The 18,827-nt window shown below is 49.9% G+C and overlaps 1 protein-coding gene across 7 annotated transcripts in view; it reads left to right on the top strand.

Annotated features, from left to right (window-relative positions):
• Positions 1 to 7,462, top strand: part of Atp6v0a1 (ATPase H+ transporting V0 subunit a1) — a 55,805-nt gene extending 48,343 nt beyond the window's left edge. For all 7 annotated transcript variants that reach the window (XM_029546617.1, XM_021213359.2, XM_029546621.1 and 4 more), the window contains one exon: positions 6,079 to 7,462. In XM_029546617.1, coding sequence (XP_029402477.1) covers positions 6,079 to 6,172 — 94 coding nt within the window. In that variant the 3' untranslated portion in view covers positions 6,173 to 7,462. The remainder of the gene's footprint in view (positions 1 to 6,078) is intronic.
• The last annotated feature ends 11,365 nt before the right edge of the window (positions 7,463 to 18,827 follow it).

Genomic DNA, 18,827 nt, shown 5'->3' on the forward strand with positions numbered 1-18,827 from the left:
AGCCATGAGGGAGCAGGCCCCGGATCTCCAGCAGCAACTGTTTTTAAGCCAATGAGAGCTAGAGATGCCCAATTGCATATATGTTCAGATGAATGGCAGGAAAGAAATCTACTAGCCAACAACATCTGCTTGTGTGTGTGTGTGAGTGTGTGTGTGTGTGTGTGTGTGTGTGTGTGTAGGGCTGTGGTGTGTATTCGCTAATGTACTGTGTGACCCTTAGAGACTTTATATGAAGAAATGGCTCAGGAATAGAGGAGCTCGAGGCTGGGCTGTAACTGTAATTATCCTAAAGGCCCGGAGCCTGTGTTTTGCCAGCAGCCCTGCCTCAGACTCTGCCTCTTGGGGGCTCCATTTATCCTTTTGTGCTGAGTTCCCCCTTTCAGGGAAGGGCTAATCCCAGCATCCTGGGAAGCTCTAGTTGACCCCACACTGTGAAGGGTCAGGAACTCAGAAAGCCCTGGCTGAGGTGGTGTGGGTGATCTCAGGTTTCCAGGAGGGCTTTGCACAGCCCTGACCAGAGAAGCCTCGCCTCTGTGACCTCATCTGCCTCTCCTGGCTGCATTGCAAGTGTAAGATCCTGCACCTGGCTGTACCAGGCTATGGGGAGACTTGCCGCATGTTAGGGTTGGGCCATAGTCCTCCCTCCATAGCTGCTTTAGAAGGCCCGTGTGACTGCGTCAGCAGAAGCTGCCCCCTCTGAGCTGGCTCTCTCTGAGCCGGGCCTCTCCTCCTGGCTCCACTTCTCTGCACCCAGTGGTTTGTTTACTGGAAGCCTGGGAGGTTGGGAGTGCTGCGTGCTTTCTGCTGCTGGCTTGGCATCCTCTCTTCAGTTTATCAGCCAGCACGCTCCACTTCGTGCAGCACACCTCCCCAGCCACTCCAGTGAGGAGTGTCTATGCAACCAGCTTCCCACCCCCACCCCCTGCCCTGTGACTCACTTTTTCTTGTCCTCTTGACCCCCTGTGCTTTTGTGTTCCCATCTGTGTCTCCTGAGCTGCTCTGAGGAGAGCACCCGCCTACCTCTCCTTAGTTCCAGCCTGTGTTAAAGCCTGGTTGCCTCCCACGCTGGCAGGGGCACCCTGTCCTGAGGAGGTTGCCTGGCTGTGGGTCTCACGTTTATCAGGAGCTGAGGCAGTTTAGGATGCTGTTTTATTGCCAGATCGGCCATGATTGCAGACTTACCTTTGGCCTTAAGTGACCATGTGCCTTCCTCCACTCTCCTAAAGGAACATGGAGTAGTAGCAGTGGTGTGGAGTAGGCTTTTGAGACAAACTGACCTCACTGGCAGGCCTGAGCTCTCTGAACGTGACTTGGTCTCATGTGGAGAGAGAAAACGGTAGCCACATGGCAAAGTTACTGTGAGAAACAGAAAATAATAAACATGCTAAGTGTCTGTTACATGGCCTGACACCCCATAATAGCCCGTGGCTGGAGAGTGCACTGCCCTACAGAGAGACCTGGCTGCGTGCCCCATAAACTAACTTCTTAGGCTGGTTAGAGGATGGGGAGGCTCTTGCTGGCATCTGAATGCCTGAATGCGTAGTCTACAAGCACAGGCTTGTAGTATGCATCTCACATTATTTGTCTGTATGGTAGTGTAAGTATTGAGTAGAAGAGGAGAATTGGAGGAAGCCTCCTGCAACTTTTAAAACCCTGGCTGTTGAGACATGGCACCAACAAGCTTAATTGGTGCTTGGGCGCCCTCTATTGGCCAAAGGCAGAAGTAAGCCAAGACCTAGAAGGAGCCGAGCAGGTCCTAGCCCTTTGGTGAGAGGTGGGAACAGCTAGGTGGTCCTTGCCAAAATGGTCCAGGGATAGTGCTCCTGATTCCTGGCACCAGACACAAACATCTTCATGACTCGCACAGTCTCTTGGCATTTCCCTGATACACAAGTTCTGAGTTTCTGTAGTGGGATTGAGAAGAAAAACACTTAATTTGAGTTTGATTTGATTTGATAGCCCAAGCTACTAGTCTGAGATTTGTGAAGGTCATAAAGCCAGTGACATTTGAAGATATAGTTTCCTTCTGGGTTGTGCCTCTTCCCACCTACCACGTAATGTGCGCTTGGTATTCATGCCCACCATAACTAGACAGGAAACAGGGATCTGGTGGTAATCAGCCACCAGGATGAAACATAAGACTGTTGTCATGAGACAGGAGTCCCTATGTGTCCTGGTTAATGAAACAGAACTGGGAGTAGGCCTAGAAACTGTGTGGTGCTGGAAAAAAAAAAATCCTGGGAAAATAGTCACGGGCTGACAGTGCTGCCTGAGGTCCGAGCCATCAGACAATGTAAACCGTGGAGACAGAGCCTGAGAAGCAGCCGCTCCAGGCCTCTTCCAAAGCTGCTCCCTCCACCACACCCCACCAGGAGGGGAAGAGGCCCCACAGTCCCTTCCTTCTTCACCCAGCCCTGAAAAGAGGTTCCCTGGACCATGGCAGGATCGCTCAATATCCCCAGCCCCACCCCGTCCCCCATGGCTTACTGGAGGGCCTTTGCCAGGAGCTGAAGCTGGCAGAGGTGGCAGAGAAGTCTGTTTGCCCTCCTGATACCCTTGAGTGGGAGGTTCATTTCACTAGAGCTGAACAGCAGAAGAGCTTGCAGGGGTCAGCACCTCTCAGCCCACGAAGCAGCCTCCTCAGGTCTGTACTTTCTCAGGAAGCACACGTTTCCCTGGCTGGGGGAAGAGGGTGGGGTGCCAGAGGGAAATTGTTTTCCATCTCTGTACTTGGAGCTTAAGGTGAGGACTCTCTGGGTGGGAGGTAAAGTCAGATCTGACCTCTAGATAACCCCAAGATGTTGGCCGTGTGTGTGTGTGTGTGTGTGTGTGTGTGTGTGTGTGTGTGTGTGTGTGTGTTTGCATCATAAACACTGTGGAAAGAACAGAAAATTTAAAAGATCCAAGCTGTTCCTGGTTAGGACTGGCCTGAGCTCCTGCAGGTGGGAAGGCTTGCACCAGGGGGACCTTGCTCTGTGCTGCCCACACAGCAGAGCATTTATGGCTCAAGCCAAACATAGACAAGCGGGCTTTTGCTGAACAGGCTAGGACCCCTTAATCCTCCAAGGAAAGCTCAGGCTCCATTTGCCCTGTTTGGAAATGAGAATTGTCTAACTTTGCCATCGGCCAGCCAGGGAGTCTGAATGTGTCCTTAGAACTGGAGGTGGGAGTTGGAACCCATGATGGCACATTTGGACTAAAGAGTGTAGAATAAAGAGAGATGCACATCTTTTGTTCCGTTGTTCGGAAATACCCATGCTACATGTGAATGAGGCCTACTCAAACCCCGTGGGAGCGAGAGAATGGGAGGCTAGCCACCTCCTACAGAGCCAGCTCTGTGCTAGGTCTTAAGAAGGGCTTAGAAGCTGGGCAGTGGTGGCGCACGCCTTTAGTCCCAGCACTTGGGAGGCAGAGGCAGGCGGATTTCTGTGTTCAAGGCCAGCCCGGTCTACAGAGTGAGTTCCAGGCCAGCCAGGGCTACACAGAGAAACCCTGTCCCGAAAAAAAAACCAAAAAACAAAAAAAAAAACTTTCTAAAAAAATGGGGGGGGGTTAGAAGCCAGCACTGCCGTGGCAACTCTGGGCCCTGACCTGGATGATGCAGCTTGTGTTAGCTCAGATCTCCATTGCTGGCTTCCGTTTCCCCTGGGGAGCCCCTGGGGCCTGGGCCTATGTAGAATGTGGGAGCGGGTACCCTACGATCAGTTCTGCGCTTCTCCCCACTTCTCCCAACAGGCACAGCCCATAGCTCTGACACTCAGTCCCCAGGCAAGCACCCCAGAACTGAAGGGGCGTCTGGCCAACTCCTGCCCACCACTGTCTAGTTGATAACTAAAGCTGAGCTGGGTTAGTCTTGAGGCCTTGAAGTGTCTGTCACCTGTCCCCTAGAGCCCACCACAGTCCCATCCCCATCTGTTCTGGCAAGAGTCACACAGTACCAAGTGGAAACTATGCTCCCTCGCTGAATCATGTGTGCATGTTTCTGTCCATATTTGGTGGTGATTTGGCTGCTGGGCTGCCATCCAGGGGAGTGTGCGGGAGGAAGCAGGCAGGCAGCCCTGACGTTTTCCTGCCCCTCTGAGTAGGAAAAGGCCCCAAAGCCCAGCAGGGATGGCTGCCAATCGGTCTGAAAAGACAGTTAAGGCCCTGTTTTTCCTTTTAGTCTCTAGAGAAGAATTCTTTCTCAGATGTTTTTGTGGTTGGAGAATATTTTGCTTTAAGAAGAATCCCTGCTGTCCCCCACCCAGCTTCCTCCTTCTTCCTAAGAGTTCCCTCCTCTGAACTGACCGCCTTCAACATTGGCTCCCAAGTCTCCTCTCCTGGGGGTGGGGTATGTTGACCAGAACCCGAGTTCTTCCCCGCCGCCGAGGCGTCCCTGAGAGGTGGGCTGTGTGAGCTCTACCAGGAAGAAGTTCATGGGACTTTTCTTCACTCGCTGATTGCTGTCGTACTGTGCTTTCTGGGCTGCTCCACGTTTAGCACAAACACAAGAGGACAGAGAGAATGAGATGTTAGGACAGACAGACTTATCCAGGTATCCCCCCCCTGCTGACTTGCTAAGGGTGGGCCTGGACTCTGAGAAGGTGTCATGGTGGGCCTGTGGGAAAGCAGCAGAAAGGTGGAAGAGGGGACCGATGCTACAAAGCTTGACCCTCATCTCCTCGTAATAAATTTGAAATCTGATTTATTTTGAAAATTTATATATATCACGCTGTCACTGTCTTCAGACACACCAGAAGAGGGCATCAGATCCCATTACAGATGGTTGTGAGCCACCTTGTGGTTGCTGGGCATTGAACTCAGGACCTCTGGAAGAGCAGTCAGTGCTCTTAACCACTGAGCCATCCCCTTAGCCCCCCAAATATTATTTTTAATTTAAAAGATAAATACAAACAGAGGTCAGGGAGATAGCCCAGTGAGTAAGTGCTTGCCTCAAACGTCAGTGACCTGAGTTCAGTTTCCAGAAACCTCGCAAAGGTGCATCTCAGGATTAGTATTGCCCCGGTGAAACAGCCTGACCTCAGCTCCCTGGGGAAGAGAGGGCTTATTCCGCTGACACCTCCACAGCACTGTTCATCTCTGGAAGGAGTCAGGACAGGAACTCAAGCAGGCCAGGAACCTGGAGGCAGGAGCTGATGCAGAGGCCATGACTGGGTGTGGCTTACTGGCTTGCCCCTCATGGCTTGCTCAGCCTGCTCTCTTATAGAACCCAAGACCACCAGCCCACAGTGGGCTGGGCCCTTCCCCATCAATCACTAATTAAGATAATGCCCTACAGGCTTGGCCACAGCCCAGTCTCATGCAGGCATTTTCTCAGTTGCGAGTTCATCTCTCAGACGAGTCTAGCGTGTGTCAAGTTGACATAAACCACCCAGTACAAGGCAGAGAGAGAGAAGCGACTCCATGGAGTTGTCCTCTGACCCCCACACATGCTTCGGCACACGCATGCCCACAGACAAATACCATACACATACAGCATAAGCTAAAATGAGTTAGTTAAAAGTAGCTCCTGGGCAAGGAGCCGCAAGCCAAGAAGGGGCTTCCTCAAGTTCACCCGGGAGGGCGGAGTTGGAGGGAATGGAGAACTAAAATCTGAGGAAGGTTGCTGCGTCAGGCATGGTGGCATCCCCTCTAGTGACAGCTATTCTGAAAGCTGGAGCAAGTGGATGGCTTGAGCCAGGAGTTCAGGGCTGCTTTGTGGGTGCTAGGATTTGAACCTGGGTCCCTGGAAGAAAGCAGTCAGTGCTCTTAACCACTGAGCCATCTCTGCAGTGTCTGAGTGGGGGTGTAGAGACTAGACGAGGGTGTCAGGTCTCTAGGAGCTGGAGTTACAGGCAGCTGTGAACAGTCACATGGGTGCTGGGAACTCAGGTCCTCTGCAAGAGCAGCCCGTGCTCTAACCACGGAGCCATTTAGCCTCATTTTTATTCTATTTTATTTTTGACAGGGTCTCACTATGTCACCCTGGCTGGCCACCGACCCACCTGCCTCTGTCCCCCACGGTTGAAGTGTGGGCCACCATACTCAGCCCTACTTCATTTTCCCTGGGAAATGACAGCTTTCTCTTCTCTGTTCCAGGGTGGAGTTCCAGAATAAATTCTACACTGGGACTGGCTTCAAGTTCCTCCCCTTCTCCTTTGAGCACATTCGGGAAGGGAAGTTTGATGAGTGAGTCCCAGGCAGGGCGCATGCCCAGAGCAGCTCCCCTGCCTGCCTCTACAGTGATCGGCTGTGTCTCTCTTGCCTGCTGGTTGTGACCCCTGGATACCTGGGCCTTTGTGTCGCCCTGCAACCCCTGTCCCCGCTGTGACTCACTTAGGTAATGCTGGCCTTGCCTGGGACTCTCTACCCCAAGACTTTGGATTGAGAGCTGAATGACTGTGCCTGATACCCACCCATCCCCATGGCACCGGCTTGGCCCCCTGGCCCCCCAGACAGACAGCCCTGTTCCACCCCCTGCTGGCGAGCCAACCTACACAGCCACGTGGGGACACAGAGCCGTCAGGATGTAGTCCAAGAGGTCTTGGTCACGCCTTGGAGGGAGATGGCAATTGGTTCTCTCCTGCAGGGGGACATTGCTTATGGAACACCCCACTCCACCAGCAGGGACAGTCAGGACGATGTTGCTGCCATCCCTTGCCCAGCCCTCTCCAGTTAGTATTCAGGAAATTCGGCTGGCCCCACCTGGGCCATCCCAAAGGTCCCAGGATAACCACCACCCTCCTAAGCACCCCTCCCCCAGCCCTGTTGGCACAGCATAGCGTCCCTGGGACTGCGAGGATCTCGCTGACTTGCAGCACTGGGCTTCTGGATCTTAGACTCCCTCCGCCCAGTCTGTAGGTGACCGGGCATTGCCCAACACTACACCCCAAGGCAGAAGTTAAAATTGGCACATCCCTGAGCCCTTCTGCACCCTGATCATGATGTCCTGAGGCTATGGTCAGTAAGGTTGGTTCTACTGGCAGGCCTGCCTTCATCTGCCCACTGAGACTCCCTCCCCAAGCCCCACACTGACCCCAGGTTTCAGGAGTGGTGTCCTGGACAGGGAAGGTCATTTACAATTTGCTAAGTGGAGGTGACTGTTGGGCTGCCAGCGCAGGTGTGGGAGCGCTACCCAGGCCTGCCAAGCCCTCGCTGCCTACCTCATGTACTGTGGATCTCAGACCCTTCTAATCATGTGCTGACTCCTGCAATTCACTCACTGCCTTCCCTGTGGAGGTGACACTAAATTAGCAAGGCCCCTTCCCTCCCCCACCCCGGTGCCCATGAGAATTCCCCCCACACTCGCCCAGGCAGGGCTGGCCCATGGTGACCTTGTTCCGAACCCCTCTCTCCTTTTGTGCCCGGTTACGTGATCTTTGCTCTGTTTGCAGAGAGGCCTGCAGCAGAGCTCTTGTGGGGACCCTGCCCAAGGCCTTCTGTCCAGACATTCTTATCCGGAATAAAGTGTGTTTGACTCTCACAAAAGCTGCCTGTCTCTGAGTGTGTGTGTGTGTGTGTGTAGAAGGTTGGGGGGGAGGGCTGTCACTCTAGCTCTGCCCTCCTGAGCCCATCTGGTGCCCACACCCACTTCCTCCTGCCTACCAGCCTTTCTGCTTTTCTTCCTGATCTGAGGCCACAGTTGCCCTGGCCCTGGCTGGGCAGTGAGTCTGTGAAATTAGCGCCTTATCTCAAGTAGCCCAGGCGCCTCCCCGCTGCCCTGAGCCAAGTTAACTTTGCATGGCTTGGGCAGTCTTTATCTCTCTTCCCTTCCCTGTGTGTCCCAACTGGAGAAGGGGGCCTGGGTGTCTGCCCCAACTTCTCTCCAAGTGCGTTCTCCAGCACTCCATGGTCTGGCTATTTTGAGCCCTAAAGCCTTTGGCCTCGGTGTAAGTGGAGGCTTGGCAGGCTCCTCAGGGCAGCTGGAGAATGTGACGTGCTGAAGTAGGCAAGCTAAGGGCCAGAGAACTAGCAGACTATGCGGGGAGATGACTGGGTGGGGAAGCCACTTCCCTTCTCTGAGACATACACATTCTTTCTCTGCCCTGGCCCCTACACACACACACACACACACACACACAGGTTGGTTTATGGCACAGGAATGTAACACCTGCTTCTCACAAGAACAGGGAGAAGCTGGAACAGCCTGTTCATTCCATCTTCTTAGCCCACCCTAGCCTGAACCTCTCTCTCTCAACCAGCAGGTCACCTCCCCTAGAGCAGTGCTCCCCAACTCCATCTTTAAATGAAAGCCCCAAAGAGAACTCGGATCCTCTTGCTCACAGGGGGGACTAGCTAGGATGACGGAGTCAAGAATCCAGGATCAAATGCTAATTTACAGTCAGCCAAGTTTAGATAAAGAGGTCACGGTAATTCTCTGCAGAGAGGACAGAGCCTGACACTATATGTCTGCAGTCCCAGCCCTCTGGAAGTGGATACAGGATTGGGAGTTCAAGACCAGCCTGAACTACATGAGACCCAGTTTCCAAAACAACACAACAAACACCCCTTTTCTTTTCAGTAACTGGAGCTAATACAACTGAGTGGTCACCAGCAATGAGAACACATTTGGATTCCTCCCTCACCATAACGAAAATAAACTCAAACACCCGACCTGGGCCTGGGAGCGCAAGACTCAAGGGCCTGGAAGGCTTCTGAGTTCAAAGCCAGCACATGCTGTATAACTAGGTCATGTCTTATCAACCACAAATAAAGAAATGAAAATAAACTTCATAAAATTAAATTAATAAAAAAACTAAAAGTGGATCATAGACTTAAATGGAAGAGTTAGTGCTTTAAAACTTAAGTGGCCTTCAAGCTAGGCCACCAGTCTCACATGTGAGTAACAAGATAAAAACGCAGATGTTGGCCTTCAAACTTTTGGTAAGCTTTTATGATTGAAGGTCAGAACCGAAGCGCCTGGAGATAGAGAAAGATAGAGAAAAGGTCACAGGCAGATACCAGGCGGCCTGAGCTGTGCCGTTCAAGGAAAGGGTGAAAGGCCCCAAAAGACCTGGGATAGGAGAAGGATCCAAGATACCCAGCCATCTCCAAGGAATGTGTGTCTGGGCAAAGGGGATGCCGCTGCAGGACCCGCTCACTGCCCCTCTGCCCACACACCTTTCCCCACAGAAGATGGGCTCTGTGTAAAGATAGAAAGTTGCTTTCCTTCCCTTTCCTTAAAAAAGAAAAGGGGTGCCCTCCAAAAAACCTCCAGGACTGTAGTTTTCAGAACTTGGAGTTGAAGCCAGAAGGAATAGCGTTAAAGGTCTTCCTCACCTTTGGCTGCACAGTGAGTTTGAAGCTAACCTGGGCTACATAAGACACGGTCAAAAAAAATTTTTTTTAATGTGGCATGATGGCTTAGCAGGTGAAAGTGCTTGCCACACAAGCCTAATGACCCATGAGAGACCCAGACCCAAGTAAAGTTGCAAGGAGAGGATTAACTCCACAGAGTTGCTTCCGACCTCCACCACCCACCCACCCCACACCCCACACCCCATCATACACAATGATGATAATCAAAATATTTTAGGTAACTTAGAATAAAGCCTAGAGCTCTCTCTGAATTTTTTTTTTCAATGTGCTCTTTTAAAAAAGGAAAACAGAGGCAGGCACGGTAGCTCACGCCTTTAGTGCCAGCACTCAGGAGGCAGAAGTAGGCAGGTCTAGATCTCTGTGAGTTTGAGGCCAACCTGATCTACAGAGCCAGTTCCAGGACAGCCAGGGCTACACAGAGAAACCCTGTCCCTGTCGGTTTCAACCCTGCAGGACTGGAAAACAAAGAAAAAGGAGAGAGAGAGAGAGACAGAGAGAGAGAGACAGAGACAGAGAGAGAGAGAATGAATATGAAGAAAAGGAGAGCGGAAGATACATCAGGTTGGTGGTGCCACATGCCTTTATCCCCTACCCCATGGGGGGAGGGGGTAGTGTGCTCACGTGAGAGCGTGGGTACACACCGAGTCCAGAGATCAACACTGGATCTCTTTCTCTGTTGCTCTCTGCCTTATTTGAGCCTCCCTCTCTGGCATGCTTGAGACAGAGTTTTGTAGAATCCCTGGTTAGCTCTGAACTCACTAAGATGTATAGGCATGCCCCACCATGCCTGGCTAAAGTATACACCTGGAAGACTTGTTCGTTTAAGTCTTAGTTACCTCTCTGCTGCTGTATACCCAGCCTGGCTAAAATCAACGCACAGAAAAGTTTGCTCTGGCTACATTCCCGAAGGAGGTTCTCTAATGGTGGGAGGCGAGGCAGCAGGCAGCCAGAACCTATGTTTAACCATAACCCGGAAGCAAAGAGGGCAAACTAAAGTGGACTGAGACCGTAATATACTCTCATCAACCTCCCGGCAGGCGCTGTCAACCTTCCTACTGCAACGTCATATTCTGGTGACCCCCCACCATAGTTTTATTTCTCCATAACTGTCATTTTGCTATTGTTATGGACTGTAATATAAATATCTGTGTTTTCCAGTGGTCTTAGGTGACCCCTGTGAAAGAATCGATTGACAACCAACCCCAAGGGGTCGCGACCCACAGATTGAGAAAACACTGCCCTAAAAGTTCTATACCCTCCCTTAAACAATAACACGAATCCTCCGGGACCAGACGTTGTAATACATGAGCCTATGGAGGCCATTTCTCATTCAAACCACCACAGTACGGAATCTGAATCAAGTAAGAGAAGGGAGAGGCCTAAGACTTCCTCAGAAAGAAATGGCTCCCCAGTGAGGCTGATCAGAGGGGGGTGGGGGGAGCAGAGTCCTTAGCGAGGCTGAGTTCTCAGAATCCAGAAGCTTCCGGTTTCCTCCAGCCCGCTGAAGACGGGATGACCTGGGCTGGAATGTGTGGAAAGTTAGGGGTGAGGAGCAGGCTCCGTTGGGCTGTTTCGAAGGGGCGTGTTCTTTTTCCTCTACAATTTCCAGACGCCATCCTGAGATCCTGGAACAAGCTTTGCAGACGGCAGCCGCAGGTCTCCTGGAAGCAAGGACCCACCTGCTTGGGCAGCGCCCAGCCTGCCCAAATCATGTGCTGGGTGTAGGCTGCCCCCTGGTGGCCACACAGGGAAAGAACGTCTCATTCTTCACACCAAATGGCTAAGCTTATAGCAGGCTTTTCAGGGCAGGGCAGAAAGAATTCTGGTGTTCTGGAGTGCGGAAGGCAGAGAGACAGGATGGTCAGAGACAAAACCAAACAACAACAACAACAACAAACAAACAAACCAGAGCTGGAGAACAAGCTGAGACCCAGCCAGCTTACTTCACGAATTAGTGAAAGAGTGGTAACACCTGTCACACACTAGAAGGCTCAAAAGTTACTCAATGGAATTGCGATTGCAAAAGTGAGTGAGTGCACCAGTGAGCAACCTACATGCTAGCACCCAGGAAGCAGTGGCAAGAGAACTAGCAAATTTGAGACCAACTTCATCTACATAGAAACTTCCAGGCAAGCGGGTCTATTTAATGGGATCAAAAAAGGGGGGAAAAAAGGAAAAAGAAAAAAAAAGAAAGAAAGAAAAGAAGAAAGCAAACAGAGGCAAAAGCCAACAGCAAAAAAAAAACCCATGGCACGCTTTTTGGTTTTGGGTTTTTATTTTGTTTTTCGAGACAAGGTTTCACTGCGTAGTCCTTGCTGTCCTGGAACTCACACTCTGGCTGGGCTGCATCTCAGAGATCTGCCTGCCTCTGCCTCCTGAGTGCTGGGATTAAGGGCAAGCGCCACTGCTGCCCGGCTAGCGATGCATACTCTCAATCCCAACACTTGGGAAGCAGAGCTCTGTGGAATCAAGGCCAACCTGCACACAGTGTGCTCAGTGGTACCTAGAACTGCTCGGTCACTCCTTGTCTCAGAAAAAGATGTGGGGACAGGGGCAACTAGAGAAGAGATGGTTCAGTATCTAAGAGCACTGACTGCTCATCTTCCAGAGAACCTGGAATCTATTCCTGGCACCCACATGGTGCCTCACAAGCCTCTGTAACTCAAGTCCCAGGGGATCTGTAGCCCTTTTCTGGCCTTGCAAGCATGTGTGGTACGTAGACATATATATGGGGGCAAAATACCCATAGACAGTTAGTTAGTTACTTACTTAATTAGTTAGTTAATTCATTCATTCGTTCATTAGTTAAAAGCAGGCCGCCCATCCCTAGTACCTCACTTTAGTGCACCTTTGCACATGCCATGACAGGGGACAGAGGACAACTTCCAAGGATCAGTTTCCTTCCTCCTCTTCCTTTCTGTGGTCCCAGGGACTAAATTCAGGTTGTAAGGCTTTGTGGCAAGTGCATTGTCTGCTGAGTCATCTCACTCTGCACCCAACCACCACTACCCCCCCACACACACCGTTTTTTTGAGGTTTGTTCTTGTTCAGGCTGGTCTTAAACTCCTGGGATCAAACTACTGTCAGCACACAAGTCCATAAAGCTACCACAATTTCCCTGTGGAAAAAAAAATTAGTTATACCTATAATCACAGGAACTTGAGATTCTGAGGCAGGAGGTTTACCTTGACTTCAAGGCCAAGCCAGTCTATAGAATGAGACTTTGTCTCAAAACAAGAAGAAGAAATTAGAAAACGAATTGCTAAAGGAAAATGGATTTGGTCTGAAGTCAAAATTTCCGGTTTCTTTGAAGACTCCTCTGCGTCGTGTGACACTTTTCTAAAAACTGTCTTATGAGAAGATGTTTTTGCTAAAGCAGGCACGTGGAACAGTGCTTCGCTAAGAACAGACACATGATGTTCTTCTAGAGACAGCCTAAAGGAGGTGGTGGTGGTGTTTTACTAGAGCAGATGCTTGAGAAAGCACGTGATGTTTAAAAAAGACATACATATAGCCCAAGGGACAGTAGACACTGCCGGATGGTATTGGTTCGCCTTGCCATTCTTTGTTGGTTATTATTTGTCATTGCTTCATAGAGAGAAGCGCACCAGGCAACTTCTAGTGGTGTTCAGATGACTTCTTGCCACTTCCTCAGACTCGGGCGGTTGGCAAAGCCACTGCTGATTCATGCAAACTAAACTGCTATTATCCTGATAACACAAATTAGATCTGCTCCAAAAAAACTGTTCTAAACAGTTCCACATCCTCCTGGTTTTTATTAGCCTTTCTTTTCCACTCTGGTGGGTGATAACATAAAAAGATGTTAAAACATTTAAAACCCCTTGCTTAAAGTAGGTTTTAGCAGCTGGAGAGATAGCTCAGAGGTTAAACTCACCGACTCTTCTACCAGAGGTCCTGAGTTCAATTCCCAGACACCACATGGTGGCTCACAACCATCTGGAATGGGATCAGATGCTGACATTTCTTGTGTCTGAAGACAGCTACAGGTACTCACATACACAAAACAAATAAATCTTTTTTTTTTTTTTAAAGAGTAGATTTTTAAAAAATCTAAGCCTACATTGGTTGGATTGGGAGGCATCTTAACCAAACTTTAGCCAGCATGTCTGTGATACCCTCTGTCCTCAATGTCAGTCTGTCCTGTAGTGACTTCTAACAAATTGTAAATCTTCCCGTCTGCCCAGAGGGCCTCAGCCTTTGGTAGCTCTCAGCAAGAGATCCCGGGGAAAGTTGCAGTTTCTTAGTGTGCATGGTCTCAGACATCTACTATACAACAGGAGGTCCAAAAATGGCCCGTTACAGCAGGGGTTCTCAACCTGTGGGTCTCGACCCCTCTGTAGAGTCAAATGATCTTTCAACAGGGGCTCTCATCAGATATCCCCCTTATCAGATATGTACATTATGATTTGTAACAATAGCAATATTGCAGTTATGAAGGAGCAAAGATAATTTTATGGTTGGCGGGGGTCACCAAAACATGAGGGACCGTATTAAAGGGTTACAGCGTTAGGAAGGTTGAGAACCACGGATTTAGAATATCCAGGATATTTACTATATCACTTTAAAATTATTTCATTTTATGCACGTGTGTGAATGTGTGTGTGGTACATGTGCATGCACGTTTGTGCCCCTATCTGCATGCAGTGGCCAGAGGACATCTGTACCCTACTACTCTCTCTGCCAGCTTTTCCTTGAGACTTCTCAGGGAACAGAGAGCTGTTGGCCAGCAAATCCCAATCCTCCTGTCTCTGCCCCTCAACCGTGGTGCGTTGGGGAGAGATGGAAAAAGGAGCTTCTGTGACCAGCTGGAAGCCAACGCCCCAGGGCGGTGCTCCGGTGTCCCGTAGAGAGATCATCTGTGTACTGTATGGGTGCTTCAGCTGTGAATTAAAAAGGCTATAGCATAAGACAGGGACAGGAAAGAGGTCGGACATCAGTCGGGAGGAGAAAGGATTCTGAGAGAGAAGATGGGGAAAGGAGCCTGAAAAGACGGGAGGAGACAGATGCATGGTACCTGACCACAGGTAACCGCCATGCAGCAAAGTGTAGGTTAATTTAAATGGGTGTCTTTAGTAATGATCTAGTCAGAGCAGAGCCTAGCTGTATGGCCGAGGTATTTGTAAATGTAATTCTTGCCTGAGTCCTGTTTCTGGGAGTATGGGACTGGGAGTCAGAACCGGGATGTAGTAAATTCAACATGTCCCCTATGTGCTCTCACTGCCAAAATAGTCCCCTAAAACTGCTGTTTTCTAATAAGCACTTGGGTCCAGAGGGTAACTCCCAGCAGGCTGGAAGTCTTCCTCCCTTTGGGTCAGCCGCTTCTGCAGCCTGATAACCTCTCCTTGAGTAATTAACTCTATCTTATCCTCCTCCAAGGATAAGGCTTGTGTGGATCTTCTGTTTTCCGTTCCATGCTGTTCTTGAACTTGCAAAGATCTGCCTGTCTTTGTCCCAAGTGCTGGGATTAAAGGCCGGTGCTACCATGCTTGGCTGCCGAGAGAGCTTAGCCTGTGGGCTATAAAGGCACTCAGCAATTAGTGAAATCCACACAAGATTTGTCTTTTGAAAATGCTCACTTTATTCACACAAGCATTCCTTATCATGTGATGCTAATATAAAAAGATAAAAACAGACATCTCACCAAGTGAGGGCAGACACGCTCCAAGGTTCCACTGTGGAATCCTTTATTCCTCTGAGGATGCTTCAGAAGCGAGCAGGCTCGACCCACGTATGCATGAAGTCCTTCTGCTGTCCAGGAGGTCCCCGAGTGTGTAAGCCAATGGCTTGTGCTGTCTTGTGAACCTATGTGGGTCCACCAAGAGTGCCTGAAGTTCAGTGGTCACAGAAGCTAGAGCCACTCAGAGTTTCAAGTTCTCTTGTGGATGGCTATATCAACACACAGGCTCGAGAAGCTGTGTCTCAGGAGCACAGCAGTGCCACCCTAGAGACCAAAGTTCCAACTTTTATATCATTTGATTGAACAGTAGCTTTGTGCTCACAGGGCTCACAACCCTGGTGGTTCACTAGCACAGCAACACCATCATTGGTGTCAGGGTTTCTGTTCCTGCACAAACATCACGACCAAGAAGCAAGTTGGGGAGGAAAGGGTTTATTCAGCTTACACGTCCATATTGCTGTTCATCACCAAAGGAAATAAGGACTAGAACCCACACAGGGCAGAAACCTGGAGGCAGGAGCTGATGCAGAGGCCATGGAGGGATGTTACTGGCTTGCTTCCCCTGACTTGCTCAGCTTGCCTTCTTATAGAACCCAAGACTACCAGCCCAGGGATGGCACCACCCACAATGGGCGCTCCCACCCTTGGTCACTAATTGAGAAAAATTCCTTACAGCTGGATCTCATGGCGGCATCTCCTCAAGGGAGGCTCCTTTCTCTGGGATAACTCCAGCTTGTGTCAAGCTGACACACGCCTGTCCCAGCCAGTACAGTTGGCACATGGAACCTGTCCCTGGCCAGGCTGGTGCCTGAACAGTCTGCAGCTGGCCCTGGGGCCCACCTGGAGCTTGCTATTGATACTTAACTCCTATTAGAACTTCCTGGTGGTGAGTTTCAGCTTCACATTATTCGAAGTCACATAAAGTGGCTTTTGGGTGACACAAAATGGTTTTTAAGCAATGTTACCAACACCACTTAAAACAGATTTCCCTCCTTTGTTCTGTTGTTGTTGTTTGCTTGCTTGCTTGTTTGTTTGTTTAAACAACCAGGCTGGACTGGTTGCCTCTGAGTCCCGAGGCTTTTGCCACTGCCACTGCCACCGCCACCGCCACTGCCACCGCCACCACCAGGCTCCCAGGCTCCTCTTTTTGGTTGATATTTTCTCACTGCATCAGCAAAGCAAACTAGAACCAATAAGCACAAAATTAAATATTTATATTTTGCTTTAAAAAAAAAGGAAATGACAACTACAGTAGCTCCTTCTAGAGTCCCATCTCCATCTCCTCTTCTCCTTCTCCTTCTTCATAAGAAAACTGATTTAACTGGGTGGTGGTGGTGGTGTACACCTTTAATCCCCACACTCAGAAGGCAGAGGCAGGCACATCTCTATGAGTTTGAGGCCAGCCTGGTCTACAGAGCGAGTTCCAGGATAGCCAGGGCTACACAGAGAAACCCTGTCTCGAAAAACAAAACAACAACAAAAAGAACATGGGGAAAGGAAGGGTCCACCATTGTGAGAAGCCAAGGCAGGAACTCAAGTCAGGCACCTGCAGGAGGACCTTGCCCCCTACTGTATAGGTGACCCTAATTTGTGACAAGTTGCCATGACAACCAACCACCACAAGGTCTTTTGTGTAGTCTGGGTAAGAAGGACCCACATAAAAGCCAGGAATAACATTCTCATCTCCAACACCAGCTCCTGGGAAGTGGCAAATGGAGCCAGGCAGATCCTTGGGGTTTTCTGGGTACCCAGCCTCACCAAACTGGAAAACTCCAGGTTCTGAGAAAGACCCTGCCTCAAAAGCTAAGGTGGAGGATGAGGTGAAGGCAGGCCTCCGCCCTCCACACCTGCACGCAGCAACTTCTACTGCTATGCAGGGATAGAGTCGGGGTGAGGTCCCAGGGGCGAATCTTTCCATTCCTGCCTTCAGTCTACTTCCTCAGAAAGAGTGAGAATGCCCAGACTAAGGGAATTGAGAGGGAGCAGAGGCCTCTCCTACTCCAGGAACTATTCCAGAGAGCCAGGACTAGAATCTTTTCTCTAATCCCTACCCCCACCCTGGCCAGGCTGGTCTGAAACTCACCCAGGTCTTGAATCTAGGTCCTCCTTCCTCAGCCTCCCCAATGGGATCACAGGTATGTGCCACCACACCTGGCTCCAGCCCATTGCTCTCTGCCCTGCTCAATCCCAGACATCCCCCACCCCCCGCCCTTTGAGATGGAGATGGGCAGCCCAAGCATTTGCAAGGTTTGGAGCATCTTTTGGGGCCCCTACTGAGCTCTAGGAACTAAGAGTCTCCATTCTCCTTCAAGTTCTGGGAGCTAACTAAGTCTTTCCATTTTCCTTCAGCTTCTCTCCTGCTGAGTCTTACCCAAGCCACATCCTCATGTCCCAGTCCAGTCAGGATCCCTTTGAGGATCCACTGGAAAGCCCTTCTTGAGCTCCTGCTGGCCAACCTGGGCTCCTGTAGCTAAGCTAGTGCCACAGGTCTCCCCTTTCTCATCTATCCATGTGTCCCTTGTCCCTCTGCCTAGAAAGCTCTTTTCCTTCCAACCTCTCTAAATTCCTAGTCAGCCTTGGGTTCCACATAAAATGTCGTTGCCTCTTTGGAGACCCCGATATTCATCATAGACTTACAACCCAGTGAGAAGTTCTGCTCTGTGTGTATGGTGTGTGTGTGTGTATGTGTGTGTGTGTGTGTGTGTGATGAGAGTAGGTGATCACTCTGGCATACAAGTGATGGTTAGAGATTTGAAGCGAAGCTCTGGGAAAAGCAGTTCTCCTGAACCTTCTGTAGTGTTGAGTGGCTTATCAGAACTTCAAGGCTCTGAAGAATTTGAATTCAGAACCAAACTGATCCATTTCCAGCCTTCTCAATAGCTCTTGTTACATGCCCTCCTCTGTACCCAACCTAATAGCTTTATGACAATGGGTAAGTTTTTTGAATGTACCGAACATGAGTTTTCCTTTGAAATGCATTAATTTAGCAGACCATCCTGGAAGCCTGCAACTGATTTCCAGATTCACTATAACCCACTTCTGATGTCTCCACCACATGTTCGAAAAAGCGTCTTGATTTATGACCTTGTGCTTTGTATAAAAAGTATGAAAACTTTTCACATTGGAACATGGAAACTGGGTTGACCTAAAACTGTTCCCGAGCCATGGTCATTTTTTTTTCTTTTTTTCTTTTTTGGTTTTTTTCAAGACAAGGTTTCTCTGTATAGCCCTGGCTGTCCTGGAACTCACTTAGTAGTTCCAGTAGACCAGGCTGGCTTCGAACTCAGAAACACGCCTGCCCCCTGCCTCCCAAGTGCTGGGATTAAAGGCGTGCGCCACCACCGCCCGGCTTCCATGATCATTCATATTTGGCTTCGGAATAAGCTCTCAGTCGTTTTGAGAGTTGTGGGTTTTGGTGTCAATAGAGGACAATCTCGGGTGTTGCCTTCTACCTTAAGATAAGGTCTCTTCCCAATTTGTCACTTTTTACATCAGGGCAGCTGTCTCCAGCGCTCATCTCCCTGGAGCACTGGGATTGCAGCCTCCCAATACTGGGCCAGCTTTATGTGGGCTCTGCGCGTCCTCAAGTGCAAGCGCTTTATCCACTGAGCTATCTCCTCACCCAGAGAAATCCTTATTTGGTTTCCAGATCTTTAGCCAGAAATGACAACTGAGACCATCCTTCTCTAATATAAACAACAGTCTGATACGAAATAAAATCCAAATACACATTTATTAGATGAGGGGTTAGAATTTAGCAAAGTGGTAGAGCCAAACCTTGGCTGGCTTCAATTATCATCTCATCACTTAAAAAAGTGGCTAGATGTTTGGA

Source organism: Mus pahari, chromosome 14 (assembly GCF_900095145.1).
Source record: "Mus pahari chromosome 14, PAHARI_EIJ_v1.1, whole genome shotgun sequence".
In the NCBI taxonomy this organism is placed as follows: domain Eukaryota; kingdom Metazoa; phylum Chordata; class Mammalia; order Rodentia; family Muridae; genus Mus; species Mus pahari.